Source organism: Cynocephalus volans, chromosome 8 (genome assembly GCF_027409185.1).
Source record: "Cynocephalus volans isolate mCynVol1 chromosome 8, mCynVol1.pri, whole genome shotgun sequence".
Lineage (NCBI taxonomy): Eukaryota > Metazoa > Chordata > Mammalia > Dermoptera > Cynocephalidae > Cynocephalus > Cynocephalus volans.
Genome location: NC_084467.1, coordinates 20,873,752 through 20,891,165, shown reverse-complemented (window position 1 = coordinate 20,891,165; position 17,414 = coordinate 20,873,752). Strand labels below are relative to the sequence as shown.

At 55.6% G+C, this 17,414-nt stretch overlaps 1 protein-coding gene across 3 annotated transcripts in view; it reads right to left on the bottom strand.

Moving 5' to 3' along the window:
* RPS6KA1 (ribosomal protein S6 kinase A1) overlaps positions 1-16,940 on the bottom strand; it is a 38,152-nt gene extending 21,212 nt beyond the window's left edge. The window contains exons 1-4 of one of the 3 annotated variants that reach the window (XM_063104298.1): positions 16,878-16,940; positions 10,740-10,784; positions 2,278-2,394; positions 1,950-2,031 (exon numbers count right to left, since the gene is read on the bottom strand). In XM_063104298.1, coding sequence (XP_062960368.1) covers positions 1,950-2,031; positions 2,278-2,394; positions 10,740-10,784; positions 16,878-16,940 — 307 coding nt within the window. Of the gene's footprint in view, positions 1-1,949; positions 2,032-2,277; positions 2,395-3,236; positions 3,372-5,177; positions 5,238-10,739; positions 10,785-16,877 lie in introns of those variants that run through there. The other 2 variants (XM_063104299.1, XM_063104297.1) reach the window with 2 other exon arrangements.
* Positions 16,941-17,414: the final 474 nt, after the last annotated feature.

The following is a 17,414-nucleotide window of genomic DNA, read 5'->3' as shown; positions in this document are numbered from 1 at the left end:
TCAGTTCCCAAGGCTCCCTCACCCAGGGACTTAGGGATACTCAGCCTTCAGATTTCTTCCTTACTTCCCAGTCTGTTTCTGAATCCTGATGTGCTCTCTGCTCGCAACCCTCATGGAAGTGCCCAGGGCTGGGGCTTTGGCTCCCTGCCTACCTTTCCAATGCTGTCTCCCACCATGCCCCTCCAAGGGCCCTTCAATCCAGCTGGTCTGAGCAACCTGCTCCCCTGTGTGCTCCATTTTCTCAAATTCCCTAGACTTCACCTCCACACCTCCCCTTGGGATGTCTTTACCAGCCCTCTCTCCCTCTGGCATAAAAATTTGCAAATTCTAGTTCGGGAGCTGTCGAGCATGGTTACTTGGGAAGCTAGCTAGAGAGGCAGATTCCCTGGGCCTAAAGTTCTGATTCATGGGTCTGGGTAGGCAACCCCCACATACTTTATATTTTAAAGAATAAAAGTTGTGGGCTCTCTGGTTAAAGTATAGCTTTGTAATACCAAGGTCACAGATTCAGATCCTCGTACCAGCTAGCCACAAAAAAAAAAAAACCCAAAACAAAAGGAATAGAAGTCACCATGCAATTCTGACCATTAGTAGGTTCTTCTTTGACTCAGTTCAGGCCTCACCTCCTCCACAAAGCATTCCTTAACCTCCCAAACTGGGTTAGGGCTTTCTGGGCTCCTAAAGTGCTTGCACTTCCCTTCAGAACACTTTTTATCCTCTTTATTTTATTTTATTTTTGGTGGCTGACTGGTATGGCGTATCCTCTATTTTATTTTATTTATTTATTTTGGTGGGTGGCCAATATGGGGTCCTCTATTTTTATTTCTGTATTTCCCTCACTAGATATAGCAGGGACCGTACTGGAGTAGACTATTCAAGTCCATGTTTCTCAAATGCATCTTACATTTTTAAACCACCTCTACACTTTTGCTCAGGCAAACAGTTCCTCCTTCCTGGAGTGCCCTTCCTCTCCCATTTTTGGTGTGGAGAACTCCTAACTCATTCTTTGAGGCATAGTTCACATGGCTGCTCCTTAGGGTCTCTCTGACCTCTGAGCCTACCTTATATGTGGCTGCACCCCACGCTGCTTCAGGACATCTGTGCACAATGGTCACACCACCACTGCACTGCACTGCCAGGGCATGTTTAGACTCTCCCACCCAGCCCGTGAGCCCGTCACAGCCGGGATCGAGTTTTTTCACTTTTCATCTCCCCCTGTGGCTCCCACCATCCCTCTTGGGGGATGACTCCCACCCCCATCATCCTGACCTTGGGGCACCAAAGCTACCATCACCCCACAAACTGCCCTTCATGGGCCACATGACCCATATTGCCCTAGGGCCGACATCTCCTATCCCCCACATACACCCCAGCCAGGACTTGGCTCTGACTCCATCTTGGCTCCCAAGCCAGTCAAAGTCCAACCCAAAGCCCACCAACCATCCTTATGCCTTTTATAAGTCCCTGGAATTCTAGCCCTTGACTCAGGCTCCCTTCTGACCCTCTCTGCCATCCACCTCCATGGCCCTGCCTCAACTTACCCTCTCTTACCTGGCCCAGCTGCCTCCCTGGGCTCCCTGCCTCTTCTCTCACACCATTCTCCACCTTAAGCTAGGGGGCCAGAGAGGTCTCCCTCAGACTCTTCTAGCATCATGAAGCAACTTTGACATTTAGAATGCCTCTCCCTGATCACCATGCACACACTGCACTCACCCCACTACCTCCTTCCAGACATTCACCTTTATCCACAGTCACTGGCACTTGGCTTGGGGATGGTGTGGAGATGACATAAAGGGTGGCTGAGAATAGGCCTGTTTCTCCACCTTCAGACTAGGTGCTCCTGGTGAAAGAGCGACCTCCCCCATCAGACCCGGGCCCTTGAAGTCTGGGCATCTCCCTCAATCTTATGTCCAGCCTGGGCTCCTCACAGGGAGGTGCCCCCCACTCACCTTTCAGTGTGGCCTTCTTCAGCACCTTCATGGCATACAGGTGCCCACTGTCAGGCCGGGTGACCTTCCGCACAAGGAAGACCTAAGAAGGCAGAGGTAGAAAAGCAGAGGACAAGCTGGGAAGGGGTCTGGGCCCATTTGGCTACCATCCTCTCAGTACCAGGCTGACATCTAACTTCCCTAAGTCCCCCAAGGGGACCTTTTGCTCTCCCTGGGTACCAAGGTGACCTCTAACCCTTGCCCTCTGATCCTGTGGGCCCCAAGGTGACCTGACCCCCACCTCTGACATGACCAGTGCTGCCCTCCCAGCCATGGGCTCATGACTTACTTTGCCAAAGGATCCCTGGCCCAGAACCTTGAGGAGCTCAAAATGGGATGGATCAGCCTTCTCTGAGCCAGCCTTGACATGGTGCGTGATGGCGATCTCCTTGAGGACACCCTCATCCTGACAGAGGGATAGAGCTGGTGGGAATGGTTGGCCACATCCAGGGCAGCATGGGGCATATGCCCCCATCCAAGGCCATTCCCACCAGATCTCAGCAGACAGGGCCTGCAGGCCCAACAGACAATGACCCTGACAGGGTCAGCCTCCAGATTTGTCAATATTAAGAAGGCCTCAAAGGCCAGGAAGGTCAAACCACCAAGGTATGGGGTCAAGTGAAGCATCTATTGCTTCTGCTGCTCTGGCCTGGTCAGGCCCAAACGGATGCCCAGGCATGGCCAGGCTCAGCCAACCCCAGGCTGAGGCCCAGCAACTTGCCAAGGTCCGCCCTGCGGGGCTCTCCTCCCCCTGTCGTTTTGGTTTTGCCACAGTAGGAAGTAGAGTTTGTTCTCATAATGGGAGGGAGAGCTGAGCCTTTGTTTCTGGTCTAGAGGGGATGAGGTGATCCCTGGTCAGTAGGACAGGGCAGAAGTGCCTGAGACCCAAGAGTCACCTGGACACCCCCATCAACCCAGCAAGCACCAGTATGAGGTGGGTGGGAGTTAAGGCCAGAGACTCCATGTGCCACCTTCCCAAACTTCTCTCATACAAGCCTACTGGAAGCCCCTTGCCAGGTCCTGGCTGTTCTAGGACCTCTCTGCCCTTCCTCCAATCTGCCGATATTGCCCTGAGGGACTAGAGTGCCACCTCACTTCCCCAGGAATCAAGTCTGGGCAGGGTCCAGTCACCCCACATGGCCAGGCCTGGGCCAGGGGAGCCCAAAGCCAGCTTAGGGCAAACTGGCTGCCCAGGTACCTGCTCCAAGGGCCACAGCCAGGCCAGGACCAGATATCCAGGCAACTCACCAAGTCCTGCTGGGGGCCAGAGCCAGGGCCAGGAGCAGGCAGAGAGGTCTGGCTGATTCTGGGCCGCTGCTTCCTGGGCAGCCAGGGGAGCAGGGCCCAGAGCCGCAGACGGGGCGGCTTGGGATCCTGCTCCATCCGCCCAGCAGGGCCACGGCACCATGGCAGGAGCAGGCAGCGTCCGGGGCTGCTGCGGAGGTGGCCAGGCCCAAGGCGGATGTTCAGGGTGAGGGCGGGGGCTAGGCCCGGCCCAGGGCAGCCAATCACTCAGGGCCTGTGGTTTCTCAGCCCTAGGCCTACACCCTCACCACATTCCCTTCCTCTCTTTTACCCCCTCCCCAATGCCTGAGGGCTGCCCTCTGGCCCTCCCCCCCATCCTCCCTAGGGCCTCCAAAGGGAAAGCCCCATGCCAACCTAGCTGCTGAGTAGATAGGTACTCAACAGGCAGAGACAGGCACCCAACAGGTGCAGACTGATAAAGACAGGCATCTAACAGGCAGGGATGGATGGGGACATGCACCCAATAGACAGAGACAGAAGAGAACACATACCCAACAGGCAGAGACAGAAGGAAACTCACATCTAACAGACAGAGGTGGACAGAAATTTGTATCCAACATGCAGAGGGGGACACCAACTAACAGGCAGAGACGGATGGGGACATGAACCCAACAGGCAGAGACGGATGGGGACATGAACCCAACAGGCAGAAACAGATGGAGTCATGAACCCAACAGGGAGAGATGGGGACTCACATCTAACAGACAAGGTGGACAGAGACTCATACAAACATGCAGAGGGAGATGGGGACATGGACCCAATAGTCAGGGACAGATGAGAATACCAACCAATAGGCAGAGACATAAGGGTACATGAACCCACTAGGCACCTAACATGACCTGTACCCAACAGGCGAAGAAAGGCACACATCACGTGGAGACAGACAGGAACCCAACAACTGAGACAGATGGAGAGTCAGTGAGGTCCAAGTAGACTGGCAGATACCTAGGGCAAACAGAATCTGACACCCAGCAGATGCATAGGCAGGCAGCAAGACAGGGATCCCCAGGAAGGGTTAATGGCAGAGCTGTGTGTTCTTACTGGTGTACCCGGGGGTGGGGAAACAGATGAGGGGACACAACCTGAAACCACCAGCACTCTGGAAAGCAGTCCAGTAATTGTGGCAGACCCATCTCTGAGGGCTTCTGTTTCCCTAGTATTTTTTTCTCATACCAGGTTCTGATGGTGGCCCAGATGGTGGCTGAGAGGGCCATCTCCTGTGTGCAATCTGCTGGCTTTGACTCTGATTTAAATATCCCAAAAGCTGTTATCCTCATTTCAGGAATAGGAAACTGAGGCCCAGAAGACAGTGACTCATCCAGGCTCAAAGCAAACCAGTGGCAGAGGCGGCTTGAACCCAAGTTTCTCCCCTGGTTACTGGCTGGCCTGGGGTCGGCAGACCTTGCATGCCAGGAAAGGGTGGGCAGGTAAGTCAGCCAGAGCCACTTCCTGCCCACCCAAGCCTGCCCTCTCCCTCAGTACTAGGGTCAGTCTGGGACTTCCAACTCCAGGTTTTGACCCTCAGAAATGCAACCATATCTTCAGGGGACCTTCCCTGACAGATGAGGGAGGGGGTAGAACAGCCCCACAAAAAAACCAAAGAGCTGCAGGCTAATTGGGCCCCTGAGGGTACCTGCTAGTGGGACAGGTAGAAAGCCTGGCTCTGAGAGGAGCTGAGGTAGGCCCACACCCCACGGCAATCCCTGCCCACCCAACCCTGAGATCTGAGCCTCCACCTCGTCTGTCTGCCTTTGACTGAGAACACTCCCTGGGGACAGAGGCAGCCACCCGGAAACCCCAGGGGACAGAGCCACCCCCAAACCCATTCCTTGCCCAGAGTCATGGTGACAGACACTGCTGGAGGCAGGCCACCCTTCTGCTCACCTTTCTGAGACAGGGAATCGAGTCTCTCTCAACCCTGGGGAAATCTGCCGGGGTCTGCATGGTAGGGCTCAAGCCAGTGGCCAGAGGTCCCCGTTACTCCTCTTACTTCTGCTTTTTTTAGCCTTCCTGGCCCAGAAGGCAGGGTCCCTGGCCCCCTCCTTCTCACTTCCCCCTCTGCAGGGAGGAGGGACAGAAGAAGGGTCAGGCTCCCCCCTGCTGAGGAGGGGATGCTGCAGACCCCAAGCCCATGACCCAGGGAAGGGCTTAGGGATATGCCCTTCCCTGTCCCCTCTGCCCCTAGGAGGGAAGACAGGAACAGAGACAGAAGTCACAAGGTGATAAGGTGGTGACACAGTGGGCATCCCAGCACCTGTAACATCCTCCTGGGGGGCCCAAGAGAATGTGGGACAGAAGTCAGCGAGGCCACCATCTGACTGCTCCACCCAGAGCTCAAACACTTCCCCTATGGTGACTCTGCCAGGGCTGGGCCCACTCAGAATGGCAGCCCACAGAGCAAGTACCACCAGACCCGGTCCTGCCCCTGCACAGATGCCCCAAAGAAGCCTGCCCATCCAGGGCCCTGGGATGGACAAGGGGCAGAAGGCCCTAGCAAAGGCCCCACAGAGGTTTGAGAGGAGGAGCAGGCAGCCGTAGGCAGGGGTTGACCAGCCCAGCCCCTTCCCACATGGCCTCATCTCATCACTCACACAGTCTTCTGCAGGAACTGAAACACACACACACACACACTCAGGCCACTGATCGGAAACCCTTTCCACAGACATCCCCCATGTAGAAATACACACCCCTGCGGACACAAGGACTTCCCCTTTCCTATCCTTGCAGGGCCTCTGATAATAGTCTCTGGGGGTGGATGGCCTGGCTGGGGGTTGTGAAAGACGCCTCCCTTAGACTGAGGCCTCTGACTGCTCCCCAGCTTCCTCAGGCAGGGGGTTGGAGGCTAGGGCAGCCCTGGGAGCCCCAAAACTCTCTAGTCCAGTGCTGGTGCCCATTTGCCACTCCTCCCCGCAACCCCTAGTCCCTCAGAAGCAGAGAAAAAACCTCTGTGGCTAGCAGGGTACCAGAAGGGGCAACAGGAAGGAAACAGTCTCAGAAGGGCCTTTGCTGAAGGGTGTGTAGGGCCTGAAGCCTCTGAAGGCAGGAGGGGGGAGGACAGCCACCAGCCCACATCCCTTGGTCCTTAACCCATTCCCCCCCACAGACACTTCCTCTTTATTTACTTCCTGCCACAGGGTAGCTGGGAGAGGAGCCCAGAGCCCCCCAGGCTGATCCCCGGCCTCTAGAGTCTCTAGCCTGGGCCTCCCTCTGCCAGCTGTAGCCAAGCCCATGTGCCAATCCCTGACCCTAAAGGATACCAGCAGTCCCTTCCCCAGCTGGTGGCATCTGCAGGGCCTCCCAGGTACTACCCACTGTGGTGGGACAGATGTCTCCCAGCATGCCTTTGGGCAGGTAAAGAGCAGTCCAAAGTTCCCAAGCATCCTTCAGGAGGGCGCTGGCCTCAGACTCTAGGTCAGGACTGGCATGGAGTGATAATGAGAATCATGCCTCCTACTATCGAACATTTATTGCACATGGCTGTTCTCTCCTTCAGCCTTTGCTCATGTGGGTTCTCCAGGCCCTGTGCTTGACACTGAAGCTAAGGTTGTGTGTCTTAGCTCCAAGGGAGGTATCATCATCCCCATTACAGAAATGAGAAAACTAGACTCAGAGAGAAACTAACTTGCCCAAGGCCACATGTCTAGAAAGGGGGAGAGCTAAGAGCAAACCAAAGTCTGTTGCTTCCAAAGCCTACCCTCAAGTATTCATCGCTCTCCTTGCAAGGCTGGCCAGGCTGCCTCCCCTCCGGATGTCACACACAGCTCCTGGCCCCCTGTTCTGTCCCAGGCCCAGAGCCAGACACTAGGAGGCGCAGACGTTAAGGCAGACCCTGGCTTTGTCCTCAAACAGCTTTGAAAAGAAATACATGATAAGAAAACACAACTGTCCTGCAACAGAGCTGCAATCAAGTTGCTGTGGGCACCCAGGGCTGGTGACTATCTGCCAGGAAGACCTTCCAGAGAGGGGCAGTCCAGCTGGGTCCTGAGAATGAATGGGTGTCATCCAGACAGAAAGGAGGAAGAAAAGACACTGCGGGTAGGGAAAGACCAGCATGAGCAAGGGGCGTGAGGCCAGGATTGCAGGTGGGAAGTCAAGAAGAACTGGCTACTCACTAGCTGAGTGCTCCCAGGCAAATCTCCTTCCCTGTCTGAGCCTCAGTTTCCTCCTCTGTAAAATGAAGGTTAAAACTACACGCCTCTACCTTTAGAATGTTGTTTCTAGAAGGAAAATGGGCCACAGAGACAAAGGGACATTGTAAACAGAACTACTCCCTGATCTAGTCAGTCTTACTGCCATGGGATCTCCCCTGGGCAGGCTGAAGGGACAGAGCCCAGCCATGGGGCCCCAGGTGCTAGGAGGGTGGGCTGGCCTGCTCTAGCCAGTCCAGGGGAAGTTCCTCCCAACACCTGAGGCTGCCCGAGGCTCCCCTAAGTCTACAGTCACATCCTGCCTAAGCTCCAGCCAGGGGCGCACGATGGATCCGGGAGGGATCAGGATTTCATAAACAGGAAGAGAGGAGAGGAGGGGGGGAAATGCTCAGCTCTCAAAATAGACCTGCAGGCACTTCAAAGGGGTCCAGCTCCAGAGATAGCCAGGGGGAGGGGGTGCCCAGTCCATTCCCAGGAAGGGAGGATGGATGGAGCCCCAGTGTGCCTGAGGATACCAGGTGTGCCCAGGTGCTGAAGGGATCCAGTGAGCTCTCACCCTGCACTGGCTGTCCACATTATCACTGCTAAAACCCAAATCCCCCTTTCTACCTGAAATGAATAAAATAAATAAGCATTAAGCACCAACACTGTGCCACAAACCTTGTTGGATGCTTTAATTTATATGCATCACATTCTGTCTTCCGGCTTAGCCTGAGAGGTGAGCTCTATATTCTCCTTTTATAAGAAAAGATTCTGAGCCTGAGAGGGGCAAGTTACTTGTCCAAGATTACAAGGCAAACAAGAAACAGGGGCAAGATTTTGAACTCAGATTGCCTGACTCCCAAGTCCCCTTCCCTGCCTCTTCTCCACCTGGAATGCCCACCTCTTTCTCTGCCTGCCCAAATCGTGCCTTTTGAGACCCAACCAAATGCCAGCTCTTCAGGAACGGTGGCCTGGTGCCCCAGGGCCCACCCCAACTCTTTTTCCTCTGCCACAAACAGCAGTGACCATTTCTCTGGTCCATGCTTGGCCCTGAGCTCTGATGCCACTAGCTGGGTTCCCTGGGATGTGTTCATCTTATCGTGTCACTGAGAGAAATGAGGGCACCTGGAAGGCATTATGTGTCTCTGCCCCTGGCAAGGAATGGAGGTTCCATGGGCTACAGCTGTGCTCTTCCCCATAATGGCACCTACTACACAGTTTTCCTTTCTCCACTCTACCCCCAAGACTGGGAACTCCCTGAGGGTGGGGGGTAGTGACTTCACTTTGGGGTCTCCCAGTGCCACCACAGCATGCACCGAATATCTGATGAAGGATCTGCCGGCCCACTGCCAGCTCATCCCACTGCATAAAATGACGAGGTCCGGACCACGGGTTGAGAGCCCCCTGGTGTTTTAAGCCCAGAAGTGGGCAGTGGGGATACTGGAGGCTGGGGCGTTGAGATGGATGAGCAGGAGTCCAGGACTGGTGGCACGTGGGGTCACAGAACCCAGTGCTCCTCCTCTTCAGCACTCAGTGTTCCTTGGACTGGGAGGAATGTGGGTTCTATAGTCAAACAAGACTTGACTCCATGACCCACAAGCTATGTGATGCTGGGCATCAATTTTCTCATCTGTAAAATGGGGATAGTAACAATTTCTACCCGAGTGAATAGTAAGAACTAAACGCAAAGTTCTTGGCATGGTGCCGAGCATGGGTTGAGCTCTTTCTCTTCTTTAATGTGGCATTCAAGACTCTCCCTGCTCCATTCATCTTCAGCCTTGTCTCCCTTCCCCACTGCAGGACCTTCTCCTCTAGGGCAGGAGTCATAGGCTTGGGAGCAAATGGAGCTTCCTGGGCAAGCTCCTTTTCTCTCCCAATCAGCCCCTCTAACTCTTGAGATGAGAAGCTGCCCTCACCACCAGCTCCCCGAAAGCTGCAAGCTCCTCTGCAACTCCCAGAACCTCAGCCCCAAGATCTGAACCTCCTGGTTCTTCACTGGGGACCTACAGCCCCTTCACGTTGTACTAGGCCACTAGAGGCGGCTACTTTGTTGGAGGAGATTCTCCAGACAAGGGCTGAGATACACCAAGGGGCCCAGTCCACAGTACGTACTGGCTTCTGATGGCCCAAAGTTGCCACAGTAATCAACGGAGGAGGGGGTGGGAGCCTACTTCTTTCACCTTGCCTTACCCCACCCAGCGCAGTCACCTTATCTTAGGAGCTGAGTCAAGGTAAACATCAGGACCAACCCTGAATCGATCTCAAAGGTCAAGCTTACTGGCGGGTCTGGTGTTCAGGCTGACCCAGGCCTGGCCTGGGCCACTGGCAGGAGGAGGAGCAGAGCCACACACCAGGGCATGCATACTGCAGGCGTTGAAGCCACCGAGTGCCTGACAGTTACTACCTCGTGTGTCTTTCACATCACTCCTGTGAGATAGGCACTGTTTCCCCAACATACAGTTGAGGAAACTGAGACAGAAGGGAGAAGAGCTTCTGGTCAGTTGGTGGGGATGGAGACAGCACTTGAACCCAGGTTTGCTCTGACACCAGAGGCCAAGCTCTGCCCCTTCCAAAGCCCCTCCTGTGACCTCACAGCTATCCTGTGAATTGGGTGTGGTCTTTCTCACTACAGAGATGAGAAACCAAAGGCACAGATAGGACAAAGCACCTGAGGTCACACAACTGTCACCCAGCCCCTGGTGCTTTGGGCAACACACAAAGGCAGCAACAGGGACTGAGAGGCAACAGTAAGAAGCCCAGAAGAAGCAGAGATAGCTGGATATGCCTGAGAAGTAACATATGTGCCACATGCCAGGCACTGGGCCTGGGACTTGAAAGGCACCGGGTTCCCTCCACCACCACCGTTCCAGCTCACATGCCTGGATACTCCCAGGCCATCGTTAGGCCCAGTCCTACCAAGCAGAGCAGCACAGCCAACCTGAGCCTCCCTGTCACTCCTTCGGCCCTCTCCTTAGAATAGCCCAAACTCTATGAGTAAAACCAAAGAAGTGTCCTGGCCTGGGTGAAAGGTAGCCAGAGTTCTAGTCTGGAGTCTGCTCCTGGCTGTTTCTAGGACACAGTCCCCTCACCTATGAAACAGTAAGGTTGGAGCACGTAATTTCTAATGCACAGGGCTGCCACAAGGATTAGGTGGGATCAGAGAGGGAAGACTGAGCTGGGCAAAGGGGCAAGAGGCCGGGGCCCTCACCACTGGGTAGGATGACAGCAGGCCTCTCTCCTCCTCCAAGGCTATGCTAACAGTAAACCCCCCCCCCCAATCAAGTCCCTAGCCCAGGGTACTGGCCCTGGTTCTTACCTTAGATGGCTGAAGTCCAGCTTCTTCCCCTGAGGCCTGTCCATTCTGGAAAAGAAAAGGGAGATTAAGGGAACCCTGTTAGAATTTACCTACCAGCTTGGGAGAAAGATAGACTACATGGGGCATGCCCACCCTTGCTGCTTCCAATAGCCAGGGCAGCCATAGAGGCAGGGGCAGGAGTTTTGGGTGGGTCCCCTCCACTTCTCCTTTCACGGTGAGGGCACAATTATCAAGTCCTCTGGCAGTACTTCTCACAACTCAGGCAGAACATTCCCAGGGGCCAACATTCCCTCTCAAATGCTCTCTGCCTAGCAAACACCTTATCTTTGAAGACTCAGCTCAAATATCACCTACTTCCAGAGAGAAGGAAGGGGCACGTGTAGCTTCCAGCTCTGCCAGAGACAAACTGTGTGATGTGTGACCTTGTGCAAACTAATCAACTGCAAGAGGCCTCAGTTTCCCAATCTATAGTTTCACTGACCTGTCAGAGTTGCTGCAAGGGTGGAGGGAGACAAAGTCTGGGAAGGCATCCAGCCCACAGATAGTGGCTGCCCTTGGCTTGTCCCACTCTGGGACCCCTCCCAACCTCTGCCAGGCAGAATGACTACTACCTTCACTGTGCTCCTGCATTCCTTCATTGTACCACTCGTCACACTGTAGGGACTATTTACACTCACGCCTGCCCTTCCTCAACGGGGAGTCTTGGGAAGGCAGGAATGAGGGCTTGGTGCTAACAGCTGCTCTCTTCTGAGCCCCTGCCACAGGCCAGGCACTGGGCTCAGTGCCTCACACCTGTGGCACTATTTAATCCTCATTACAGCTCTAGGAGGTAGTCCTGGCCTCATTTGGCAGTGGTGGAAACTGAGGCTCAGAGGGGCATAATGATGGTGCCTAAGGTTACAGTCTGGTAAAGGGAGACTGGCCACTTAGCTCAGTTGGTTAGAGCGCAGCCTTGTAACACCAAGGTCATGAGTTTGGATCCCGTGTACTGGCCAGCTGCCAAAAAAAAAAAAGAACTAGTAAGTAAGGATTCGAAATCTGGTCCAAAATTCAGGAGGTGCTCAAAAGAGGTATGCTGAAGAGCAGCCCACATCCCAGTCACGGGAATGGTCTGCAGGGAGAGGCAGGCACTGGAGCCCACCTCTGGATAGTTCAGCTTTTTCCAGCCCCCACACATTACCCTCAGGTGGACATTATCCACCCTGGGGTGTATCAAACCCAGCCAATCTATTTCCTGTGTGATGTGAGGTGAGTAGTCTACCCTATTTGGGCCTTGGGAAGCTAAAAGGAGCTGTCCTCACCCCTACTGGCATGGTGAGAGCATGCTGAGGCAGACAGGAGGTTCCCAATGGCTAGAAAGACCCAGGCTAGGGCAGGCAGGTCAGGACTTTGGAGCCAGGAGCTTGGTCCACAGGGCAGCTGTGGCTTTGGTTGGCAGCAGCAGGCACAGCTGTGCTCTGCCCATTACATAATCTCCCTGTCCCTGCCGATCCCAGGACATCCTGCCCCCTGAGCCCCTTTAATGTCCCTAATCTTCCCCAGGCAGCCAAGTGTTCTGCAGGCCACCCCCCACACATATACACACCCTCAGGAGCCTGGGGAGAAGGGTCAGTTGATCACGGCCCAGGAGGTGCAATGGGGTAGGGATACATTTGTAGACTGAGTTTTCACTTCACCCAGCATTCTAGACCCTTGACATAATTCCCACAGATGATCACAGTAGCTACCCACCAGCCCCTTGCCCCAGCCTTCCCCACTCCAAACATGCACCCTTCCTAAAATCAAGTGTGACTGCTACACTCACTCACTCACTCAATATTTATTGAGAACTTTCTATGCACCAGGCCCCAAACCTTCTGTGGCTCCCCACTGTCTGTAGAATAAAGTCCCAGCTCCTCAGCATAGAATTAAAGGCCATGATCTCCAACTGCCCAGCACAGTGATGAAGAATGTGGGTTCTGGAACCTGACCTTGTGGGTTCACATCTGACTTCTACCACCTGTGTGACCCTGAGAAGGTTACTTCATTTCTCAGGGCTTCAGTTTCCTCATCCAAGAAATAAGGATGATGATGATGATGATGATGATAATAATAATAATAATAATAATAATAATAATAATAATAATAATGATGATGTACCTCATTGGGCAGCTGCAAGAAGCAAATGAAACAACGCCTATAAATATACACACCTGGTATGGAATTGGTCTACAAACAATAGCCATTGTTATTATTGGGCCCTATTTTTTATCTGAACTGAATGACCTGAGACCCTTTACAGATCAGTTTGTTTCCTATCCCCAAACATTTGTGAGGTGGCTCCCTCTACTAAGAAAACCCGTCCTGCCTTGTCACTTTGGCAAACTCCTGGTCTTCTTTCAGGATTGAATTCAAATGTCACCTCCTCTGTCCACACAGCGCCTCATGTTCTTTACTCCCTCCTCTGCATCCCCCACAACACTGAGCACACTGCAAGTTAACTTAGGAAGGAGACATGGTTTGTCTATGATCATCTCCTTGGCACTCAGCCAGGGTCCAGCACATAGTTTGTCAAATGAAAGTTAACCCAGCAAAGACAGCAAGGAGGCCAGTGCAGGTTCTATTACTCCTGTTTTTCAGATTAGGCTCAAAGAGTTAAGAGACTCACCCATAGTCCCTCAGCCAGCAGATGGGAGACATGGAAGCATAACCCATGTGGCTACCAGCCTAGATTCCCAATGAACGAGGGGGGGAGGAGGTGTGTGTGCCCAGAGGTGTGAATTTCTTGAGCCTAGATGATTTAGTGGACCCCATGGGCCCTGCTTGGCTGCCTCCACTTGCTGGGTCTCTGGCTTGGGTGCTATCCTCATGGAACCCCATACCTGTAAGAGTTGATGCACAAGGTCTCTAGAGGGAAATGGACAGCCCTGGAGAAAGGACTGGGGAGCACAAAGAGGACCACAGGTGAGATTCCCCCGCAGAGCCTGGGTCCTGGGAAGGCAGGCGTCATCTGCCCCTCTGGCCTTGGGTCTGTCACATCACTTTTTGTTATAAGGCTGTGCTTTAATCAACTGAGCTTACCCGCCAGCCTGTCACATCACTTTTTGGAGCCTCCGTTTTCTCATCTGTACCATGGAGGGCAGGTCTGTCTTGCTGACAGGTGCACCCTGCTGCTTGAAATTGTACTTGTCACATAGGTGCTGAATGAATGAATGAATGAAGGGGGACAGTGATGCTGACCTTGCAGAATACTGAATAAAAGGACCTTGCCTGAAAAGCCCTTTGGCCTCTTACAGGATGCAAACCAACTCTCCTCCCTCTTCCTCAGTACCTAGGGCCCCCAGACCACTGCGCCCCTCTCCCAGAGGTCAGAGAGGGCTCCAGCAGGCATCCTTCCTTCCTACCTGAGAAGCTCTGTCTTGGGAAGAAGGGCCCAGGGCAGCATCTAAGAAGCTGGACAACAGATGGAGAAAGACAGCACGTGCCCCGCAGGCAGGAAGCAGCCCCAGGAGCTGGGTTCTGAGCCCAGCATTGGCAGCCTTGTGCACTGCCGGAGGCTGGGGCCAGGTGCCAGGGCCGGCTGGCACTGCCAACCCTCAGCAAAGACTGGACAAGGGCCCTGCGGGATGAGGAGAGTCTGCCAACATCCGGAGCCTCTCTTGGAGTACCTTCCACCTGGGCCAGTATGACCCCAACCCTTCGCCATCCTTGAGCCTCCCCCACTTGGGGCAAGACAAAGAGAGATCTGGTTTCCAGTCCTGGCTCTGACATAATTTACATGCCAGTTCTCCTCTCTGAGTTCAGTTGGCCCATCTGAAAATGGGGGTGATGATCCCTTCCTTGAGAAGGTATTGTGAGAATTAAAGTGACATAGGTGAAGCAGAGTGGGTGGCACACAGTAAAGTGCCCTATGTGGCAGGGCAGGCCTGGGGACAAGGCTACTGTTTTCAAGCAGGGCCAGGGGAGGCCCAGACAGAATTGTCACCCACACTTTCAATGGGTTACTCCACCTGGGCTGCACCCTGGGCCAGGCCCTGCCTCCCAGCGGCCCATTTTCGGCAGCATCACGGAGAGGGCAGGGCAGTCCAGATCCTAGGCCTACGCCAAATGCCCCTGCCAGCCCCTTGTCTGCCTTCTTTCTGGCCAGGAGCCACTCGCGGCAGCGCCTGTACCTGCAGGTTAGGCTGCTGTATCGTTTACATGTCACCTGGGCTAAGAACAGCGAGGCCCTGTTCTCCAGTGAGAACAGCCCAACCCCGCACCCTGGCTGCCCCATGGCTCCTGTTACCCAAACAATAACACCCAGTCGCCTGGCACCTCCACGGAAGCAGGGAGGGGGAGAAGAGGCAGCAGTACCCAGGGCTTGGCACTCTCAGGCCCAGGAAGTGGAGGCTAGAACCCAGCCCCTGCCACTGGAGAAATAGAGGCCCAGATAGGCTGAGGACTGACTGAGGGTCACACGGCGTTTCTGGAGTGAAGTTCCTGGAGAAATCATGCCCCCTCCCCCAGTCCTGGGAAATACACGTCTTGTCACAGAGTTCAGGTGCAGTAGTACTCAAAACTAAGATGCATTTTTCAGTTAAACCTGGCCCCCTGATGAGGCTGCCCCCTGCCTCAAGATTCCCCAAAGGAAGCAGCAAGTGGTGCCCCAGACTGGGAATGGAGCTCTGGGTGTGTGCCCTCTCTACTGTAGAACCCAAGGGAAGTCCTTGGATTAAGGCCCTTCCCAGCTCTACCTTTCTCTTGAGAGGCCCAGGCTGCAGGGGCGTGCCTGGGCAAAGGAATCCACCTCTGAGCACCCCGCCAGGCCCTGTGCCCAGTCCTAGTTGGGGGGTGGGTGGGTATAGGGGCTGCAGAGGGCAGTGTTCCTCACCTCAGAGGGTGAGTCAGCGAGAGAACCTCTGAGCAGCCTAGCAGGGCCTGTAAAAACCCCATGGCAGGGATCCCAGAGCAATTTACTCCAAATTGCGCCTTCAGGTTGGTTACCTAATCCTGCCTCGCCCACCCTCCAATAGCCAGTGTGGGCCATCCCTTTAAAGGGGCAGCACACCCTGGGTGCTGGGGACCCAGGGGTCCTCACCCTGATCTCAATCTGTGGTCCTGAGAGGTAGGGCACATGATGGCTGCCATAGGTAAGAGAGGACAGAGGGAGGGGACCGAGGCAGGGGCTAGAGGCCCAAGCTGGGAAAGAATCACCTTGGCTCCTGGGCTCAAATGAGTTCTCCACCCCCTCCCTGCACACCCCAATAGCCCCCCTTGGAAGGGGAGTATCATCTGCCTCCTTCCCAGTATGAGGCTAAGGGGAAAGTTTTCAACCTGCCGGTAACAGAGGCTTCACCTTGACCTTGGGGTCAAAGGGCACAGGAAGAGCTGGCCTTCTGTATGCTTAGGGCCTGGCACCACAGAGCCCTCAAAGGGCAGGAGCTGCTTCTGGGAGAGGCTGGGCTGGCAGAGGCCAAACTCCTCGTGGTCGGTCACCAGCCCTTCCTATGGGAAGATGCACAAGAAGGGAGGTAGGCACCAAGCTTTTCCCACCCCAGGAACAATGTTAGCAAGGTCTAAGGACTTTTCCTCACTCTTCTCTACGGCCTGGGGCAGGGGACACAGGTGTCCTCTGGCCATAGCCTCGGGGCAAAGAAAACCAGAGTTCCAGCCCCAGACGGGTGGTGTCATCCCACACTCCACAACCGCCAGGGGTCAAGAGGGACAATCCTTCTAGGCTCAGCAACAGAAAAGAGGGGAGCCTTGGGGTAGGGTACTGGGAGAAGTGGGGGTCCCATAACCCTTGTCTCTGGTAGAATTCCAGACATCTGACACCCGAGCCCTGCCCGTCTGCACTAATTGGGGAAGCTCCGATAGCTCCCGACGGATGCCTGGACGGGTTCTAGGTGTGTGGGGCGACGGCAGCCAGATCTCAGCGCCCCACGGGGTCCCCTCTCCTGGCTATGGCGGGGAGGTGCCCGACGCTTGGTGGAACTGTCCCTAGCACACGCACACCGGAGCACAGGGGGGTGGTGTAGGGCAGTGGGCAAGAGATCGGAGGGTACTCGCGTCCTCGCGGGCGTCCTCCGGGCTACAGCAGCGCGGCGGGCCGCCCCGCCCCTGTGGGGATCCGGGCTCGCCGGCCGCAGGCGCCCGTCCCCCGCCCAGCTCACTCACCTCCGGGTCCAGCGGCACCAGCTCCATGAGCGGCCAGGGCTCCTTGAGCTGGGCGAGCGGCATCGCGCCGCCGCCGGGCCGCCCGCGCTCCTCCGGCGGCCCCGGCTGTGCCGCCTCCCGGGTCCCGGGGTCCCTGGCTCTGCGCCCTCGAGCCCCCGCCTTGCCCCCGAGCCCCTCACGCTCCGGCTGGGCCGTCCGCCGCCGCAGCCGCGGCACTCGCACTTCGGCTCCCTCCGTCACCCGGCGCCGCCGCGCCCATTGGCTACCTGCGCGGGGGCGGGGCCGCCGAAGCCCCGCCCCAGCCCCCGCGGCGCGGCATTCCCGAGGCGGACCCCCGCCCCCGCCACGCCGGGAGCTTCGGCCCCGCCTCCGCCGCGAGCCCCGGGCCCGTGCTCTGCTCCGCCTAGAGGAGGCCCCGCTGGCTCCTCCCTCCCCAGCCGGGTCCCCCCCCCCCCCGCGCCGACCACGCCAGAGCCGCCGCTTCGCCCCTCAGCTCATTCGGAATCCCGACTGAGATGTTCCTTCTCCCCCCAGCAG